Source organism: Ornithorhynchus anatinus, chromosome 16 (genome assembly GCF_004115215.2).
Source record: "Ornithorhynchus anatinus isolate Pmale09 chromosome 16, mOrnAna1.pri.v4, whole genome shotgun sequence".
NCBI lineage: Eukaryota > Metazoa > Chordata > Mammalia > Monotremata > Ornithorhynchidae > Ornithorhynchus > Ornithorhynchus anatinus.
Genome location: NC_041743.1, coordinates 40,534,224 through 40,552,962, shown reverse-complemented (window position 1 = coordinate 40,552,962; position 18,739 = coordinate 40,534,224). Strand labels below are relative to the sequence as shown.

The following is an 18,739-nucleotide window of genomic DNA, read 5'->3' as shown; positions in this document are numbered from 1 at the left end:
TATTAGGCCACGGTGCTTCTGGGCAGGGAGCGCATCTACAGACTCAGTCGTATTGTCCTCTCCCAGGCGCTCAATACAGTGCTCTGCACAGGGTAAGCACTCCATAAATACCACTGATTGATGGATTGATTCCGGGGAAGATTGGGCTCTGGAAGAGAAGGGGAGGAGAGGGAGTTGGGGAGACAGGGAGCTGTCTGCTCTCTCAGCCTCAGCACCTCTGCCGGATGGTAGTTTGAGGTGGTTTCCAGAAATAATCCCAGATCAATAAGAGCTTCAGCCTTGGCTTATTTACAACTGGTCTTCAGCCCTAGAGCCAAGCATGGCCCTGAGGGGAGGTAGGGAAGCTGTGGGGGATGAAGAATGGGGGATGAGGAGTGGGAGGGAGACTGCTCTTTTGGCCAGAGGGGAGGTTGCTTGCAGAAAGAACGAGTCTCATAACAGCTAGTGAATGAATCACATAGTATGTGTTGGGATAGATATGAGATATGAGTTAATCAGGTTAGACAGCGTTCCTGTCCCCTTTGGGGCTCGCAGTCAAAGTAGAAGAGAAAACGAGTATTGAGTCTCCATTTTACAGATGAGCACACCGGGAACTTCAGGGACTTATCCAAGGTCACGCAGCACAGCTGGATTAAAACCCAGTCTGTGCTTTCCATCAGGCCGCGCTGCTTCACAATATTTGGATATCGACTGCCCAATCCTTAATTACTTCTTCTACCCTGTAGGCTATCATCAGGTCATCAGTTCTACCCTCTTTCCCCTTCCTGCACCCTCTATTTGTAAATCATTTTTGTCTGCCTTATCCTCTCACTACATTGTAGGGCTTCGAGGGTAGGGGCCTCTCTTTTGCTTCTGTTATACTTGCCTGGGTGCTTTAGCACCCAGTGATCTGCACACAGTAGGGGATGGGTGATGATGATGATGATGATGGAGAGGAGGAGGAAGGAGAAACCATCTGGCTTCATCATACAGTTCTCTAGACTGTAAACTCCTTTTTAAAAATGGTATTAAGAGCTTATTGTGTGCCAGACGCTGTACTAAGCACGGGGGTAGACACGAGCTAATCAGGTTGGACACAGTCCATGTCCCTCTTGGGGCTCACAGTATTAATCTCCATTTGACAGATGAGGTAACTGGGGCACAGAGAAGTTAAACGACTTGCCCGAGGTCACACAGCAGATGTGGCGGAGCTGGGATTAGCACTCAGGTCTTTCAAACTCCCAAGCCTGTGTTCTATCCCCTACTTTAGGCTGCATTTCCTTGTGGGCAGGGAACACACCTATCAACTCTGTTATATTGTACTCTCCCAAGCACTCAGTACAGTGCTCTGCTCTCAGTAAACACTCAATAAATACCACTGTCTGATTGATTCACCTGCCTCTCCCCTGGCCACAAACCCGAAGCCTCCCTCTTAAGGGAGAAACCTTCCTTTCCAGGGTTCGTCAGCTCCCCGGGTGGTATCGAATGCAGCCTGCCAATGCAGTGCTCAGAGGAGCACTGTGGCAGGTTATGGGAGAGGATCTAAGGTTAGTTAGTTCAGCTCACCACGTGAGCAGTGCTCATTTCTCCGCCCAGGCACAGTCTCGAAGTCTAAGGTTTCACAGAGTTCCATTAGCAGTGATTTCTCTCTCTCACAATTAACAGGGAAGGTGGTGATAAAATTGATGCTAAAACTTGTTAGTAAGTTGTGCCTAATTTTATAATGTATTTGGCAAGTGCTAATTGCCTGTTTCTTAAATGTTTCCTGTTCTGTGCTTCAGCAGGGAGCATTTGGTGAAAGCAAATGCGTTCTCCTTAGCTGTCTGATTGCAGGGCGAGTTGCTTGCTCAGGGGTTGGGGTGGGATTGGGTATTTTTCACGGTCTTCCCCATCCCCCTACTGGCTTGGTTTTAAGGCCAACGACTTGGAAGTGACCACAAGGCCAGCTCTCTCTCTCAGACAAGTTAAGGATAACAAGGGTCTTTGTTAATCATTCAGTCGGTCAGTCGGTCGATGATATTTATTCGGCACTTACGGAGTGCAGAACACTATTCTAAGTGCCTGGGAGAGTACAATATAACAATATAACAGACACATTCCTTGCCCACGATGAGCTTAGAGTCTAGAAGGGGAGACAGACTTTAATATAAATAAACAAAATTACAGATATGTACTTTAGTGCCAGGGGGCTGGGAGGGGGGGATGAATAAAGGGAGAAAGTCAGGGCGACGCAGAAGGGAGTGGGAGAAGAGGAAAGGAGGCTTAGTCAGGGGGAAGGCCTCTTGGGGATGATGTACCTTCAGTAAGAATCTGAAGACAGGGAGAGTCTGTCAGACATGAATAGGGAGGGCGCTCCGGGTAAGAGGCAGGATGTGGGCGGAGGTCGGCGGCGAGATCGATGAGTTTGAAGTACAGTGAGAGGGCAGGAAAGGTGTCTACCAACTCTGTTGTATTGTACTCTCCCAAGTGCTCTGCACCTAGAAAGCACTCAATAACTACAATTGATTGATTAGCATTTAAATACCATAAAAGATAAAAAATAATAATGAGGATAATAATTGTAGTATTTAAGTGCTTGCTATGTATCAAGCATGGTTCTAAGCGCTAGGGGAAGGAAGAAATCAGATAATCAGGTCAGACACAGTCCCTGTCCCACACAGGGCTCACAATCTCAATAGGAAGAATAGGCACTGAATCCCCATTTTACAGACGAAGTAACTGAGGCACAGAGAAGTGAACTGCCTTGCCCAAGGTCACACAGCAGGCACGTGATGGATCTGGGATTAGAACCCAGGTCCTAAAACTCCCAGGCTCCTTCTCCTTCCACTAGGCCGTGCTGCTCCCCAAGTTGACTGTAAGCTGCCTACGGGCAGCTGTATTGCGCTCCCCCAAGCTGGCAGAGAGTCACAGGGCCCTGGGGTTCAGGCCTGGACACAGCCCGTGGACCAGCACCTTGCCCTTACCTTCGTACGACGCCTTGAAGCCGAGCGAGCCACTGGAGCCATCCGTCTGGAAGAGCAGCCACATCTGGTGGTTGGTGCTGACGATCAGGTCTGGGACCGTCGTGCCGGTCAAGCTGTCGGGAGAAGGATCAGAAGTGGAGATGTGTCTTCTTCCCTGCCGGGGGGCCACAAAAGTCCCGCTCCACATCTCGGGGTGGCCTCGCCTCCATAGGTCCGCCGGGTGCCCCAGGAGCAACCCCCAACCCACAGGGTGATCCAGAGCTAGCCAGGGTGGGAGCTGGCATGGGGAGGGCCAGAGGATTTACTAGCTGGCCAAAGGCCACTCCCAATTGCTCCGCGCCTTCTCAGTGTCCCGCCCTGGAGTAGGGTGGAACGAGGCAAGAAATAGCCAGCACGGCTCATGTCCGGCTCTGTCCCTGCCAGGCAGGCTGTCCATAGACCTGTAAGCCGTGTCCCCCAGAGCTGCGGGACCTGGTGGGGGTCATGGTGGCCTGGGAGGGTCTCTCCCATATCACTGGTTGGTGGTCCCACCACCTCTGCTGCCTACGGATGGCCGCCCTCAGCCCTGGTTTATGGATTGGTCCGGGCCAACAGGCTTCAGGGACCGTCTACTTGGTCAACAGATCCTGGACCCACTTGTTCTGGTTGGGGAACTTGTCTGCTAATTCTGTTGTACTGTACTCCCCCAAGCACTTAGTACAGTGCTGGGGACATAGTAGACACTCGGTAAATACCACTGATTGACTGATTGATGAGTTCAGGCAAGAGAGTGGGGGTGGCTCAGGGCAACTCCTCACAGCTAGGGGGAAAATGACTTAATAATAATAATAATATTAATTACGGTACTTGTTAAGCACTGCCTTCTCTGGTGTGCAGGGAGGCAATTCGGCCTGGTGGGCAGAGCCAGAGACTGGAAGTTGACAGACCTGGTTCTAGTCACGGCTCTGCCTGCTTTTTGACCTTGGATAAGCCCCTAAACTTCCCCACGTCTCCGTTTTCTCATCTGTAAAAGGGAGACGTGATACCCGTTCTCCCTTTCTCTTCGGCTGCAAGCCCCATGTGGGGCAGGGACTGTGTCTGATCTTATTATCTTGCACCTACCCCATGCTTAGCACACAGCAAGCACTTAATAAACACAGAGGCCAGGGTACAAATTGTCATCTTCACATATGAAGGACCACCTTCTGAGGAGAACAGGTGCTTGGGATGGAGGAGGGTGGCCATTTGAGAAGCAGCATGGCTCAGTGCAAAGAGCACGGGCTTTGGAGTCAGAGATCATGGGTTCGAATCCCAGCTCTGCCACTTGTCAGCTGACTTTGGGCAAGTCACTTAACTTCTCTGTGCCTCAGTTATCTCATCTTTAAAATGGGGACTAAGACTGTGAGCCCCACGTGGGACAACCTGATTCCCTTGTGTCTACCCCAGTGCTTAGAACAGTGCTCTGCACATAGTAAGCGCTTAACAAATACCAACATTATTAACATTATTTGTCCAGTTTTATATTGGAGAATCCGACTTTCAACTGGGCTATCCCCTGTCCAGGATGGACACGGCACAGGACGCCTTCACGCCTGGGGTTTTTATTTCCAGTACAAGTCTCCTTCTGCTGAGTTCTGAGGCTCAGAAGCAGCTCCTGGGACACCAGGGTCCGAGGAAGGAGCACCACCTCCCTGAAACAAGTCGGTGATTTGGGCCACCCACCCCTCTTGGTGACACACTCTAGATTTGGGTGGTCCCAGGTGTGTGCAATGTCATTATGTGACGCTGTGGGCCCAGCATAGCGTTTGCGATGTGTCATGCACTTTGTTGTCCTTTGTCTGAAAGGGCTGTCGGTGGCTGCCCTCGCTGGCCAAAAGAAGAGGGGGCCCGTAGTAGGGATGGAAGCCCATATTATGGACCAGCTGGCCTGAATGGTCTCCTCTGCCCTCGGCCTCATCCTCCTGGACTTCAAGGCCATCCTCAGTCGGGCCAAGAAGGTTCTGGAACTGGCCAACTGGGAAGCCCGGCGCCATGCTCCAACAGAGAAAGAAAATACTTCCAGCACCTCAACTTCTGCTGAAATTCTAAGAATCTTGTTGCGGGGACTCAGAAATCCTGCTTCATCTCATTCTACATCCCATCCTTCCCCTTCATCCCTACATGGAAGGCACAGATCACTTAAAATTTGAGGATGATAATAATAGTGATAGTAATATTGGTTTTTGGCAAGTGCTTACTTTATGCCAGGTGTACTGTGGCAAGTGTGCTGGGGTGGATAATAATAATGACACTAATAATTGGGGTACTTGTTAAGCACGTACTGTGTGCCACACTCCATACTAAACACTGGGATAGATAGAAGATAACTAGGTCAGACACAATCCCTATCCCACTTGGGGCCCCCAGACTGAGTGGGAGAGAGAACCGGCATTTTACTGATGAGAAAACTGGGGCACAGAGAAGTGAAGTAATTTGCCCAAGATCACACACCAGGCAAGTGGCAGAGACAAGATTAGTATCCAGGTACTCTGACTCCCACGCCTGGGCTCTACCTCCTAGACCAATCTCCTTATCTTTAGTCCAAAGAGGCAGTGAAGTAATTCCCCTCCCACCCAAACCACCGATAGATACCTCTTTCTAATGAAAGTCTCTCTGTAATGGCATTTTCTATTGATCTTGGCAATTCACAGTTGAAAGCAATACATCTGAACCAACAACTCATCCAGGGCCAAACCCCTCAAGGTCTTCCTCTGGGTTCTGCTCTGAAGATGCTTTCCTGCACATGGGCAGTTACCCACCTCCTGGACTCCTGCTGGGCAGGGAAGGCCTCAGGTCCTAAGCTGATTTGGAAAGGGTCGGAGGGGGGTAGGGCCTTGTCCCCACGTCTGACATGGCCTGAGAAGTCTTACCTGATCCCAAAGGCCTCAATTCCCTCAACTGGAAATGGGGATGACATACCTCTTCGCCCTCTCCTTAGACTATGAGTCCTGTGTAGGACAGGAACTGTGTCCAACCTGCCTGTATCTACCCCAGTGCTTAGCACACAGGAAGCACTTAAATACTATTAGTATTATTGTTATTATTACTTTGGATTCTCTGCAAACCATGTGTCCATGGGAACCGACTGCCCAGAAAACCTGGGGATGCCAGGCCCAATGGGACGTGCTGGAGTGACTCCTCCCAGTGGTAGAAATGGTCGGAGATCACGGTTGCCTCACAGGGCTCATGGAATCCTCCTGCTTCCCCTGTCTACACCAGCCCAGTGAAGTGGAGAACCGGACACTTAGGTGGTGAGTTCAATAAACACCGGCAGCAGATCTGAATCATTCATGTTGATCTCATCAGTATTTTCTTCTTTTTCTTCTTTTCTCAGTAATAGCCTGTTTTTACCTGAATTATATCTGATCCAAGTATCCGCTTCACTATGCCTGTGTAGACACTGCCAGAATCAGGGTCACTAGAAGATACGATAACCCGATCTCGCCATTAGCCGAACCACACCGCCACGGGGAAAGCCCTCTACAACGAAACTGAAAGATTGATTTGCTGGGTGGGGCGGGGCAGTGGAGAGCGGGCTCTGCTATAGGGAGGCTTCTGTGTTGGCCCTCTCTGAAATGGGGACCAATGCCAAACTTGACAATGTGGAGGTACTGTCTTAATGGAGTTTGTGGGGTAGAGATTCCATGGTTGAGCAGCCTGGGATGAGACAATCCTGAAGAAAGGGCTCAAAGCCCATACCTGACCTCAAGATGAGGAACTCGCAACCGCCTTCCTCCCCCTTCCCCAGCCCTCCACACCCCAAGTGAGGAGGAACAGATTCCGCTCACACATAGAGTATCGTCTTCTGGTCGCCGTCTTGGCCGCCGTCTCCCACGGTGAGGGTGTCGTAGCCTCTCTCCAAGTCGAATTCCTCAAAGGTCAGCTTGATGACCTGTGGAGAAGCCATGCATCAGGGTCCACCTGTGTCAGGTGGAGGCAGCCTGGCCTGCGCCCTACCCACCTCCTGAGCCATCAGGGACCAATAAGTCAAAACCTTGACGGCCACCCAGGCCCGGGGGGGGGGGGGGCAGATCCCTCCTTATCATGGCTGGGCCTTGCTCCCGGGACCCCTGAAGCCATCGCTGGAATCATCCTTTGCATTTCCCTACCCACTTCTGTCTATTTCTGGGTTAGCCTTTTTGCTACGGATATTCAGTTGATGGAAAATCCACTTTGCGGAGCCTGAGGTTGACTTGGGAGGAATCGGCTGCCCAGCATGATAATTTCCGTCTGACAACTTTCCTCCAAGTCAGGGAATGGAAATCCACTCAAGCTTCCGCCTTGGATCAGAGCAGAGATTCCTCATCCTGAAAGGGGTCATCTCTCCATCTTGGGGGTGCATGTGTGTGGGGGGGGGGGGCGCAGGCAGGGAGGGGAGGTGGAGGCAATGGTATTCTGTCTCTGTTTCCATCTCTCTATGCCTGTCAGAAACCAAGGTATCTACCCCTGCCCAGAGTGAGGCTGGCTGATTTTCCTATTCTTCCTTCAATATAACTTGAATCAGGGCCTATGTGCCCATCTGTCTGCCTGTGGGTGAGTGAGCCAGGATTTGTGTGTCTTCCTGTTAGACGACAAGCTCCTGGAGGGCAGGGAGTGGGTATCTTCTGTTGGATTCTGCCAAGAGTGGAGGAAAATGCTTAGCAGGCCATAGGCATGCCATCTTCACCCTTTAGTGAGTGTCCATATGTCCAGTGAATTAATTTAAATGTCAATGGCTCCAGCCCCTTGCTGCTGAAGTGGGTGGGCCTTGGGGTGTGCCACCTTCACCAGGGAGTTAGGGAGAGGAAGTTTTGCTGAGAGAATAGCAAAAATCTGTCAGGCCTGGTGGCCACTTTCTCTCTCTTTCCTCCTTTCTGGATTGGGCCTAGAAGCTTTCCCAACCTTCATTTCCTAAAAAAAACCCTCAAAACCCCACCTACATAGGACTACCCTGCTTCCAGCTTCAACGCAATGTTATTTAACCATAATGTAATTAATGTAAAGAACACAGAGCTGAAAAATGGCACACATCATTAGTCAAACCAGCTATTCAAGTAAACTGCATTTTAAAGAGTCTGACCCTGATTAAGTAGCTAATTTCATATTAGCACACTGCACACCAAAACCTTGTTGCCTGAGAACAAGATGTTGGGTGCAGTATTTAGTTATGAATTTATTTTCACCCCTTTGCTTTTGGTTAAAGACTGGGGCACCCTTAATGAGCCATGAATGTGCAGAAAACCCAATGGCACGTGCAGACAAACTGATGCCTGAACCTCATCTTTTGAAACTTTGAGGGCACGGATGGAAGGACCTTGGCACAGGAAGGGAACTGAGAGCCTCCTTAGCCTTTGAGCCTTCCACTCCTGTCCTCTGCCCTTGTGCCCTGTGCTGTTCCTCATAGATTCCATGATTCATTTGTTTATTTCCTCTCGCTATGTCTGAGCCGCTCCTTGGCATACCCTTGTTCCTCCCATTCTTTATTCGATCAATCAATCAAAGATATTTATTGCGCGCTTACTATGTTCAGATCACTGTACTAAGCGCTTGGGAAAGTACGATATATCAGAATTAGTAGACACGTTCCCTGCCCATAGCAAGTTTACAGTCTAGAGGGGGAGACAAACATTAATAGGAACAAACCATTTATAATATGTAATTTAAAGATATATACATAAGTACTGTGGAGTTGGGGCAAATATCAAATGTCCAAAGGTCACAGATCAAAGTACATAGATGACGTAGGAGGGAGAGTGAGCGGGGAAAAAGAGGGCTTCATCTGGGAAGGCCTCTTGGAAGAGATGTGACCTTAGTAATACTTTGAAGGTGGAGAGAGTGGTGGTCTGGCATATTTGGATGGGAAAGGAATTCCAGGCTGGGGGAGGATGTGGGAAAGGGGTCATTGGTGAGATGGACGAGATCAGGGCACAGTGAATAAGTTGGTGTTAGAGGAGCGGAGTGTGCAGGCTGGGCTGTAGAAGAAGAAAAGTGAGGTGAGGAAGGAGGAGGTAAGCTGCCTGAATGCTTTAAAGCACAACGGTAATTTATTTATTTCTATTAATGTCTGCTCCACCTCCAAACGGAAAGCTCATTGTGAGCAGGGAGTTTGTCTGTTTATTGTTATATTGTACTCTCCCCAGCACTTAGTACAGGGCTCTGCACATGGTAAGCACTCAATAAATACGACTGACTGACTAAAGCCAATGGTATAGAGTTTCTGATGCAGAGGTGGATGGGCAGCCATTGGAGGGTCTTGAAGAGTGGGGAAACATGAACTGAACGTTTTTGTTGATAAATGATTTGTTCGCCATTTTGGTTAATTTCTTGTGACTGGTGATGTTCTGCCCTTCATAGGCACTAGATATACCAAACCTCCTGGAGGAAAGCACCACTCTGGTGAGGGTGGCTGGCATTGTGGAAAACTGTTTTCCCTGTTTTCCAGTGGGATTTACCTGGAAGAGCATCTTGATGACAGAATGAGACTCCAAGGGCTAATCTGGGCCCGGGGAGTAGCCTCCTCAGCCCACCTCCAGGCTCCTAGCACTAGCCACAATGCAAGACATCTCAGTCAGGCAATCAATCATATTTACTGAGCACTTACTGTGTGCAGAGCACTATCCTAAGCGCTTGGGAGAGGACAATATAATAACATAATTAGCAGACACATCCCCTGCCTACAAAGAGCTTATAGTTTAGAGGGTCATGTGCTGAGGCGTCAGACAACAAACGCCAACTCACCCAGCAGGTTTTGCCCACGGCACTGAACCAGGTTCTCCCAGTACCCACGCCACCTCCCTGGGGTATGCTGGGCCCACCTGGTAGCCACCAGGAAAACCTAACAGCGCTGTAGAAGAGTGATCAGGCTTCCCAAGGGAAAGCTCCCTGCTGCCCCTGGATGGAAAATCCAAAGAAAATCCTCAATCGGTCTGATTCCCAGAGAATCGCCTTCATCTTCCAGCTCCAGGATCCTGGACAACAGTTTCTTGTGGGAGAAAAGGACCAGAGTTGTGGGGGTTGGGAGCTGGAGAGCCTGCCCGCCCCCATCCCCTCTCCGGGATCGGCTGACAGATGAAGGGGGCCAACTCTGGCTCATCGGCTCTACGGATCGGGTGATATCAGGTGAGGTGGGGGGCCCCTTCTGAGCTGGCCTAATTGGTGAGAGTGACGCCTTGACCCTGCTGATCTCGATCATTTCCTCCTTGTTAATTGCATTATTTCTGGGCCAAAATAATCCTCTGCTGTTTAGATCTTTGCAGATTAACTCGGGTCACTGGGAAAACAGCCCTTACTCTGAATGCCCTGCTGGCAGACTCAGACACCATCATCGCTGGGAGGAAATGGATGACACGAAGAAAGACAGGAAGCTCAGTAATTGGAGGCTTAGCATAAACCTAGCATTTTGAACCAGACCTCTCTTGCCCCATCCTCAAATGGACCAGTCAACGCCTCGAGGAACTAGCTAGAAAGAGTCGGTGGGTTTAAGGGCCGCTGGAGTCTAATTTAGGCCTCGACCGGGGTCAAGGGATATTTGGATGATCTGGAGGGGGTTTTTTAATGGTATCTGTTAAGCGCTATGTGCCAAGCACTGTTCTAAGTGCTGGGGTAGAAAAGAGCTAATTAGGTTTGATACAGTCCATGTTCCATCCTGGGCACATGGTCCCATTTTACAGATGAGGGAAATGAGGCACAGAGAAGTTAAGTGACTTGACCAAGGTCACACAGCAGACAAATGGCCAAGATAGGACTAGAAACCATGTCCTTTAGACTCCCAGCCCGTGCACTTTTCACTAATCTAGGGAGAAAACAGAGCATTTCTCTCTCTCTAGGTTTCTCAGGGGGACATGTCCATGGGTACCTTGTGCTTATGAGCTCCATGTGGGACAGGGACCGTGACCAACCTGATTACCTTGTATCTACCCCAGTGCTTAGAACAGGGCTTGGCACACAGATAGAGCTTAACAAATACCGCAGTAATCTCTCCAGGTTCATCTGCTTGGCTGAGGAAATTGCCTTCCTCCACACCCTCTCCCATCCCCCAGTGCATAGTCCATGAGGCAGGTAGGGTCCCAGAACAGAGTTCGCAGGGGCCAGGTCAATGATCCCACAGTACCCAATGGGCCCACCCTCAAAACTGCACTCCAGGAACCTCACTGAATCACCACAGGGTCAGTCGGCTACCGCTGACAGGCTGGGCCCATCATTGGCAGGGTGTGGCACAGCCAGGGATTAGCCGAAAAGTTAATGCTGCGATCCCAGGATTCAACTACAGGAAAGGGCTACAGAGCCAGAAGGGAGGAAGGATCGTCAAAGAGCTCATCACCAGAGCCAGAGCCTCTGCCACAAACCAGCACTCTACCCCTGCCAGAGGGGTGTCCCTGCCACCATCAGAGAGGTCACTACCAAGGCCAAATGGGCAGCTGGCAAACTGACTTCTGTGCCACCTGTGCCAACAAAGTCACCGTGAACCGACCTTCTGATAATTAAGAGGAAATCTGCACCACTCAGCCAGGGTGGCAACGAGTGAAAATGTCTGATCTGGCTGGAAGGGACATCAAGAGGTCTCCTAGGACATTTCCTCACCTCCAGGCAGGACTAACCAAACCCCGGCTTGTATGTACCTCTCGGAAAGGAAACCTGATAAATCTTCCTCAATTGACCAATCCAGTGTCTCCCACCCTTGCCAATAGGAATTTCAGCTTTCCAGCTGACTTCAATTCATTCGCTATAGCTGAAACCCAGTCCTCAGGGGAGAGATCAAGAGACCCCTCAGGGGTCACCATCTAATGGTATAAAAGACAAATATACTCAACAGGGAAGCAACATGACCCAATGGAAAGGGCACGGGTCTGGGAATCAGAGGAACTGTTTCCTAATCCTGGCTCCACCCCTAGTCTGTTGTGTGACTGGGCAATTCACTTAACTTCTCTGTGCCTCAGTTACCTCATCTATAAAACTGGAGCTAAGACTGTGAGGTCTGAGAAGGTCAGGGACTTTGTCCAACCTAATTAACTTGTGTCTACCCCAGCACTTAGTACAGTACCTGACACAGCACTTAACAAATACCATTCAAACAAACAACAGCCAACAAGCCCCACCACATACCTGTTGTGTGACCACTGTAGGCCAGTGATTTAACCTCTCTATACCTCAGTTCCCTCATCTGCAAAATGGGAATTCAATGCCTGTTTTCCCTCCTACTCAGATTGTGAGCCCCATGAGGGACCTAATTATCTTGTATTTTCCTCAGGGCTTAGTACAGTGCTTGGCACTGTGGTAAGTGCTTAACACATACCACGATTATTATAATTACTGTTATTACCTCTTAGTACAGTGCTCAACACCCAGAGAGAGCTCAATTAATATCACTGGTTGACTTTAAATGCTACATTAGGGAATCCTCCTCAGAAAAATCCCAGGCTCCTCAGTCTGGAAGGGGCTCTTTAGAGATCATCTTGTTCGACCACCTGCCTCCAGCCAGGATAGGGCACTAGCCTCCCTGGTTGGCTGGTGGGATGAGGATCCAGGGGGACAGTCGTCAGCTGTTGACCCAGGGTTGGCTGACGGATTCTGGACTAGAAGGGGAATCTGGACTGGGATGACAAAGCTTAGCCGGGGGCAGGAGGAGGCCTACTCAGGCGGCTTGGGCGAGCCTTCAGGGGCCACCCAGACTCAGGAAGGAAGCTGAGAGGGGGCAGGAGGAGGAGAGGGCCAGGACCAGGGTTGGGGATCGGGAGAGCTGTACCTTGGCTGGATTGACTGCAGTGATGACCCACACGCAGTGGGCGTTGTTATCATACTGGATGGGGAAGTTGGGAGACGTGATGATGCCGGCTGGGCCCCGGACGTGGGCGTCACACATCCTTGCTGTGGGCACAAGATGAGAGGGGGCTTTTGTTAGCGTGGCCTAGGGACCACCAGACATGGTAGTGGAGGCAGCGCGTGCATACACGTACACGCGTGCATGCACATGCATGCACACCCACACACCCAACCCACACATGGCTGCCATCCAGGTCTCCTTCCCTCCCTGAACACTTCCCTTGTCATTGGCTATGGGTAGAGCCAGCTCCCGGGGCAGTGAGAACCAATGGGAAGATCATGGGATGGTGGGGGTAGGGAGGAGGGTGACTTGTTTAAGAACTGTAAAGATGGAGAGGGTTGAGGACAAGGGAGGAATGGGGTCAGAAGCCCTACCACTCCACTGCCGGGAACTAGGAGGCTTTCCATGGTGCTCTAGGGCTCAGGTCGGGAAAGGGACTGGAAAGGCTTCGCTTCCGGGCTCCCCCTTGATCTGTGGCAGTCATGGTGCAGGTAGGCAGCTGGACCTTTGGGTCATGGGCCACTAGGGATTGGACGTGGAGGTCAGGAGCTTAGTTTTGGCAGCTCTTCCACGTGGCAGTCACAGTTGGGATCCCAGCTGCCCTCCTGGCAGGGGTAGCCAGAGGCCTTACTGGCTGATGTATTTCTCTTTAAACGAGACTCCTCCTCTAATGCTAGATTGTCAACCTTTGGATGGCAGGAATCATGTCTTTTACTTCTACTGTATTCTGCCAGGTGTTGGAGTAAGGATTCTAATCCCGACTCTGCTACTTGTCTGCTGTGAGACTTTGGGCAAGTCACTGTACTTTTCTGGGCCTCAGTTTCTTCATCTGGAAAATGAGGATGAAATACCTGTTCTCCATCACTCTTAGACTGTGAACTCCATGTGGGACAGGGACTGCCTCTGACCTGCTTAGAATGGATTTACCCCAAAGCTTAGTACAGTGCTTGGCGTACAGTAAGTACTTGACAAATGTCACCATTATTATCATTATTATTATTACTGGACTGCAAGCTCATTGTGGGTAGGGAACATGTCTACCAACTCTATTATACTGTACTCTCTCAAGCGCTGTGCACACTGTAAGCAGTCAATAAATACGATTGATTATGTTTATTAGCTACAGGGCTAGGAGACTGACTTCTGCCTAGGATTTTGTTGTTTGCGATTCCCCCCTTGTCATTTAGAGACAGAAATAGGCCCAAAATGACTGATGAACCAGATCAAGTGGTCAAGTGTAGCATCTAGCCAGAGCTCGGTGGGAACCAGGGTCTCCCAGGGCTAGTGAAGATGGGGCTGCACTGCAGCTCTGACCGCTTTGAGCTTGAGTCGCTGCCACATTCCATGCGACAGGATACAGTGGCCTTCTGGATTTGGTTTTCGACTTCCTCGTTCACCATGGCCCAAGGGCCGTCCAGTTGGAACAAGTCTGTCACCACCATGTAGTTCTCCGATGCCAAGGGAGATTCTGAGTCACGGGTCTTGTGTTCTCTAGTGCTGGCCGACACCTCGCCTTGGTTCTCCTTGGAACAGTCGTCGATCTGTAGCACCGGGATGATTGGACGAGGTGCATGATGCTCGTTGGCAGGCCTTCTTGGGCATGAGCCTCTAAGACATGAGCCATCTGCATCTGCCTGCCCGACCTTGACTGGCTGCTTAACTCTAGGACTTTGGAAGATGGAGGAAATCTGTTGAGCTGGAAGCAACCTCCAGAGGAGGGGAAGTTACTTGCAACTTGTACATCTCAGGACTCTTCTTGTGGCTTCTTGGGGTGTGGGGGGGGGAGGAGAATGAAATGGAAAAGTCCCGTGACCACTAAATACCCCTACTGCACTCCATCAGGAGCTTCAGTGACCCCACCAGCCTCCTGTTCACCAAATGGTCAGTCAGTCAGTCCATCGTATTTAATGAGTGCTTACTGTTTGCAGGGCACTGTATTAAGCACTTGAGTACAATAAATCAGACACATTCCCTGCCCACAATGAGTTTACAGTCTAGAGGGGCCTCAGGGGTCTCAGACTTTCATTGGGCTCTTTGGGATGGTCCCCTGTTAATTGAAAGTCAGCGGGGGATCTCCCGGTCCAGGCTTTGTAGGGCCGGTGCAGAGCCTCCATCCTCGGAAAGCAATCTCGGCAGAAGTGGATTAGGTGCTCATTCAGTTGGTCGATTGGTAGATGTGACTGGGGGTTGAACTCTGTTCTAAGCACTTGGGAGGATACCGTAAATTGCTCTATCATCCATGCAGACCTCCCCGAGGACACTTCCAGCTCTGACTTTCTGTCAGGTCATAGAGCCACTCTGGATCAGCTGAGGGAAGAAGGCTTAGAAACTTGCAGGTCAAGGAAATTGGGGTGGGGCCTGCAGCTCTTGGATCTACGAACATACTTTTAAACTCTGCTGTTTTCCCTTGTGTGCAATTTCTTTTAATGCCTGCCTGCCTTTCCCCACTAGTGTCAGCTCCTTGGGGGCAGGAATCATGTTTATTTACTCTACTGAACTCTTCCAAAAATGATAATAGTAATTGTGGTATTTGCTGAGGCTTACAGTGGGCCAAGCACTGGAGTATATTTAAGATAATCAGATCAGACCTAGTCTCTGGGACCAGGGAGAACAGATGTTAAAGCTCCATTTTACAGATGAGGAAACTGAGGTCCCGAGAAGCTAAGTGACTCGCCCAAGATCACCTATCAGGTAAGATGTGGAGATTGGATTAGAACCCAGGCCCCCGAATTCACACAGGCCTGTGCTCTTTCCACTAAACGACACTGTTTCTCTTAAAATTAGTGTATTCAAACAATTCACCCAGGAACTGAGGAGAGTTCTCTGCCTTCAGCAAGCCCTCAATGAATACAACTGGCTAATTACTTAATCTATCATTTTAGAAGAAACCTGGGAGTTAGGAAACCCGATGTCTCATCTCGGCTTTACCACTGTGTGACCTCAGATCAGTCACTAAACCTCTCTTGGCCTCTGTTTCCTCATATAATGATCTCCTATCTACCCCTGGGTTTAGCATAGGGCTTGGCGCAGAGGCAGCACTGAATAAATACTGCTCTCATCACGGTCATTATTATCCATCAGAGATGGGAGAAGCCATGAGAAGGAAGGACAGACAGGGGATTTTAAAGGGCTCAGTCCATCTTCCAGAGCCAAAGGGAAACTGCCACGATGATAAAAATGATGGAAAATGGGAATTAAAAAAGCCAAAGGCAAAAAAAATGCTCCCAACCTTTGCTGAAACTAGGGCCGGACCTGGAGGAATTCAGGTTGATTCATAGAGTCATAACACTACAGGCAAATCCTTGCTTATCTCCAACTAGAACATTATAAATCTCCTTTACGGTGTCACATATTTATGCCAAATATCCTCTTACTCTGATTCAATTTATTCTGCACTTGTTTCAAAGAATTAGATGGTATTCTAAGCCCGGTGAAACACGGCAGGGGAAATTGGAAAGAATAGAAGAAATAACAATTTATGACTTTAAGGGCTTAGAGGGGTTTAATTAGAATATTATAAAATGAGACTTATTAGCATTCCTGATGTAGCGACGGGAGAAAGAAATGAAAATGGGCAAATTCGGAAGCAGGTCTTCGTTTCTGTCTCAAGTTCCCTCTGCCACCCTGAAGTATCAGCTTGGAAGAGTTAGACAGGATGGGCTCCCCTGGGCCGGAGCCCACCTAGATGGGGCACCTTTGGGCAGCTGGATGGCTTCATTTACATGCTTATTTGCATGAATCTGCAATTGGCATGCAGCAGTCTGTACTCCTCTTGCACTCTGGGACTTCAAACTGTGTCCTTCACAAAGTTTGACTTGCTAAGAGACCACCCCTTTTCTAACCATTTCCCTCCTCTCCCTTCCTGCCCCCTTCCACGGTGTGCCCAAGAACCATGTTTCACCCTCTTTGGCATGAGGGCTTTAGGAAAGGGTTCTGGAATATCATGACATCGAGGTGGAGCTGTGCTCCGAAGCTCCTAAGGGCAAATTCTCCCTGGGTCTTGAACCTGCTTCTGGATGGTGAGCATTTTGACCATTACTGTTTAGTGTTTCATCCCACATGACCATTGTTCAGCCCATTTTCCGGTCTTATACTCAGGGTCTGCACAGCCCAGGCCGGGCAGGGAGGGGCAACCAGATGTTTGGAGGCACCGCGTATCAGTTGGGCTTCACACTTGGGCAGAGACTGGTGAAGATCCCTAACTTTTCTCCTCCCCATCCCTAGCTTCCCCTCCAACCCCACCTCAGAAGCTAATCGCTGCTGCTTACTGGCCCGGGGCTGTCGATCGGAGTTTAACAAACGGTTGGATGAGCCACTTTCCAGCACCAAGTCAAGGGCTTGGACCAGATGGCCTCACGCAGCCCCTTCTGTCTCTGCGATTTGCACACCTCAATTGGGGGCACAGACACCGAAGAGGGGACCTGGACCCCCAACTCGAATGATAATTTTGCCTACAAAGTACATTTTTCTTCCAAGATGTCCAAAGCATCTCCCCCTCATACCCCTGACTGATGGTAGGGGAATCGGCGGTTCTTGAGAATTCAGTGAGGGCACAGAAAGGTTAAGGAGCACCCTGGAGGTCCCTCAGCAACTTGGGGGTGGAGGTTAAGACTTGAATTCATATTTCCCACACTCTAAGTCCAGGACTTTTCTCAACCTACTAGACGAAGCTGGACCGGCTCCCGGGGCCAGAGTGAAAGAGAAGATGTCTGGGCGGGAACAGAACGACTCTTCTCCTCTAGGACCCCTGTTGATCTGTCAGGATGCTGTTTTGATTCTTTTCAAAAGAGCAGCTGTTTCCCAACCAAATTTAGTGTCCATATTCCGGGTCAAAGGACGCACTTGTTATATATTACATCCACCGCTGCGCATCAGGGAAGCATAATTAAATAAAGATTGGATGATCGCTCTGCTTCCTGTGGAAATCTTAACTGGACCACAATGAGCCAAACACTGCAGTTAGTTATGAGAACGGAGTATTTATAAGTGCCTGTAGGAAAATCGAGCATGGTACATTGCTCAGCTGAGACCTGCCATCCAATAAAATGCCTCCACACAGCGGCGTGCATTAGCGTTATTTATTTCTGGGCCAGATCGAAAAGAAAACGTATACCTCGCGACCCAAAAGCACATCCCTCGTTCTTCTAGGGGAGTTCCTGGAAGGAGGAGGGGGTGGGTCCTTTTGTTTCTGGGATCATTAGTATAATTGTCCTAACTTCTTCTTGGATTCTTTGCCACTGGATGAGAAGGGGTGGATCCAATTGATCTCGAGGAACGGAGTTGGAAAGACTAAAGGAAAGAACCCGGGCCTGCGAGTCAGAAGACCTGGGTTCCAGCACTTGCTTGCTGTGTGATCCTGGACAAGTCAACTTAACTACTTTGTTCCTTAATTCTCCTTTCTCCCACCTACTTAGACTGTGAACTCTATGTGGGGCCTGGACCGTGCCCAGCCTAATTCACTTGTATCTACTCCAGCACTTAGAACAGTGTTTGACACAGAGTAAGTGCTTAACAAATACCATTAATAAAAAAACATGGGGGATGATGTGATAAAAGGGGCGGGCAGAGGAAGGAGAAGGAGAGGAAAAAGGAGGAGACTAGACTGGAAAAGAACAGAGGTGGGGTGGCGGCAGGGCCAGGTCAAACATCTCAGGTTCCTGATCCCTCCCAAGTCATCGTGTTGCCCCATAAGATGAAGGCCCCAGCATCGGCTTCGCTCTCGATGAGCGGGAAACTCTCCTCACCTCTGCAGACGGGCCTGTGGTCACTCCAGGCTGCAAACATGTCGCTCACTTTCATGCAGGTGATTCTTTTGGAGCCTTGTAAGTCATACCCTTCGTTGCAGGTGAACTGGATGCTGGACCCCAACCTGAGAGGCAACACACCCAGGCATCATTAGTCGCTCAGCTTCAGTCCCCTGGATGCCAATCAACTCTAAAATTCCCCCCAACTCATCCCCGCACCCCTCCCACCCGGCCTT

The 18,739-nt window shown here is 49.8% G+C and overlaps 1 protein-coding gene across 1 annotated transcript in view; it reads right to left on the bottom strand.

Moving 5' to 3' along the window:
• CSMD2 (CUB and Sushi multiple domains 2) overlaps nt 1-18,739 on the bottom strand; it is a 299,960-nt gene that overhangs the window by 143,102 nt on the left and 138,119 nt on the right. The window contains 4 exon segments of the mRNA XM_029080287.1: nt 2,943-3,055; nt 6,749-6,852; nt 12,682-12,803; nt 18,504-18,628. Coding sequence (XP_028936120.1) covers nt 2,943-3,055; nt 6,749-6,852; nt 12,682-12,803; nt 18,504-18,628 — 464 coding nt within the window.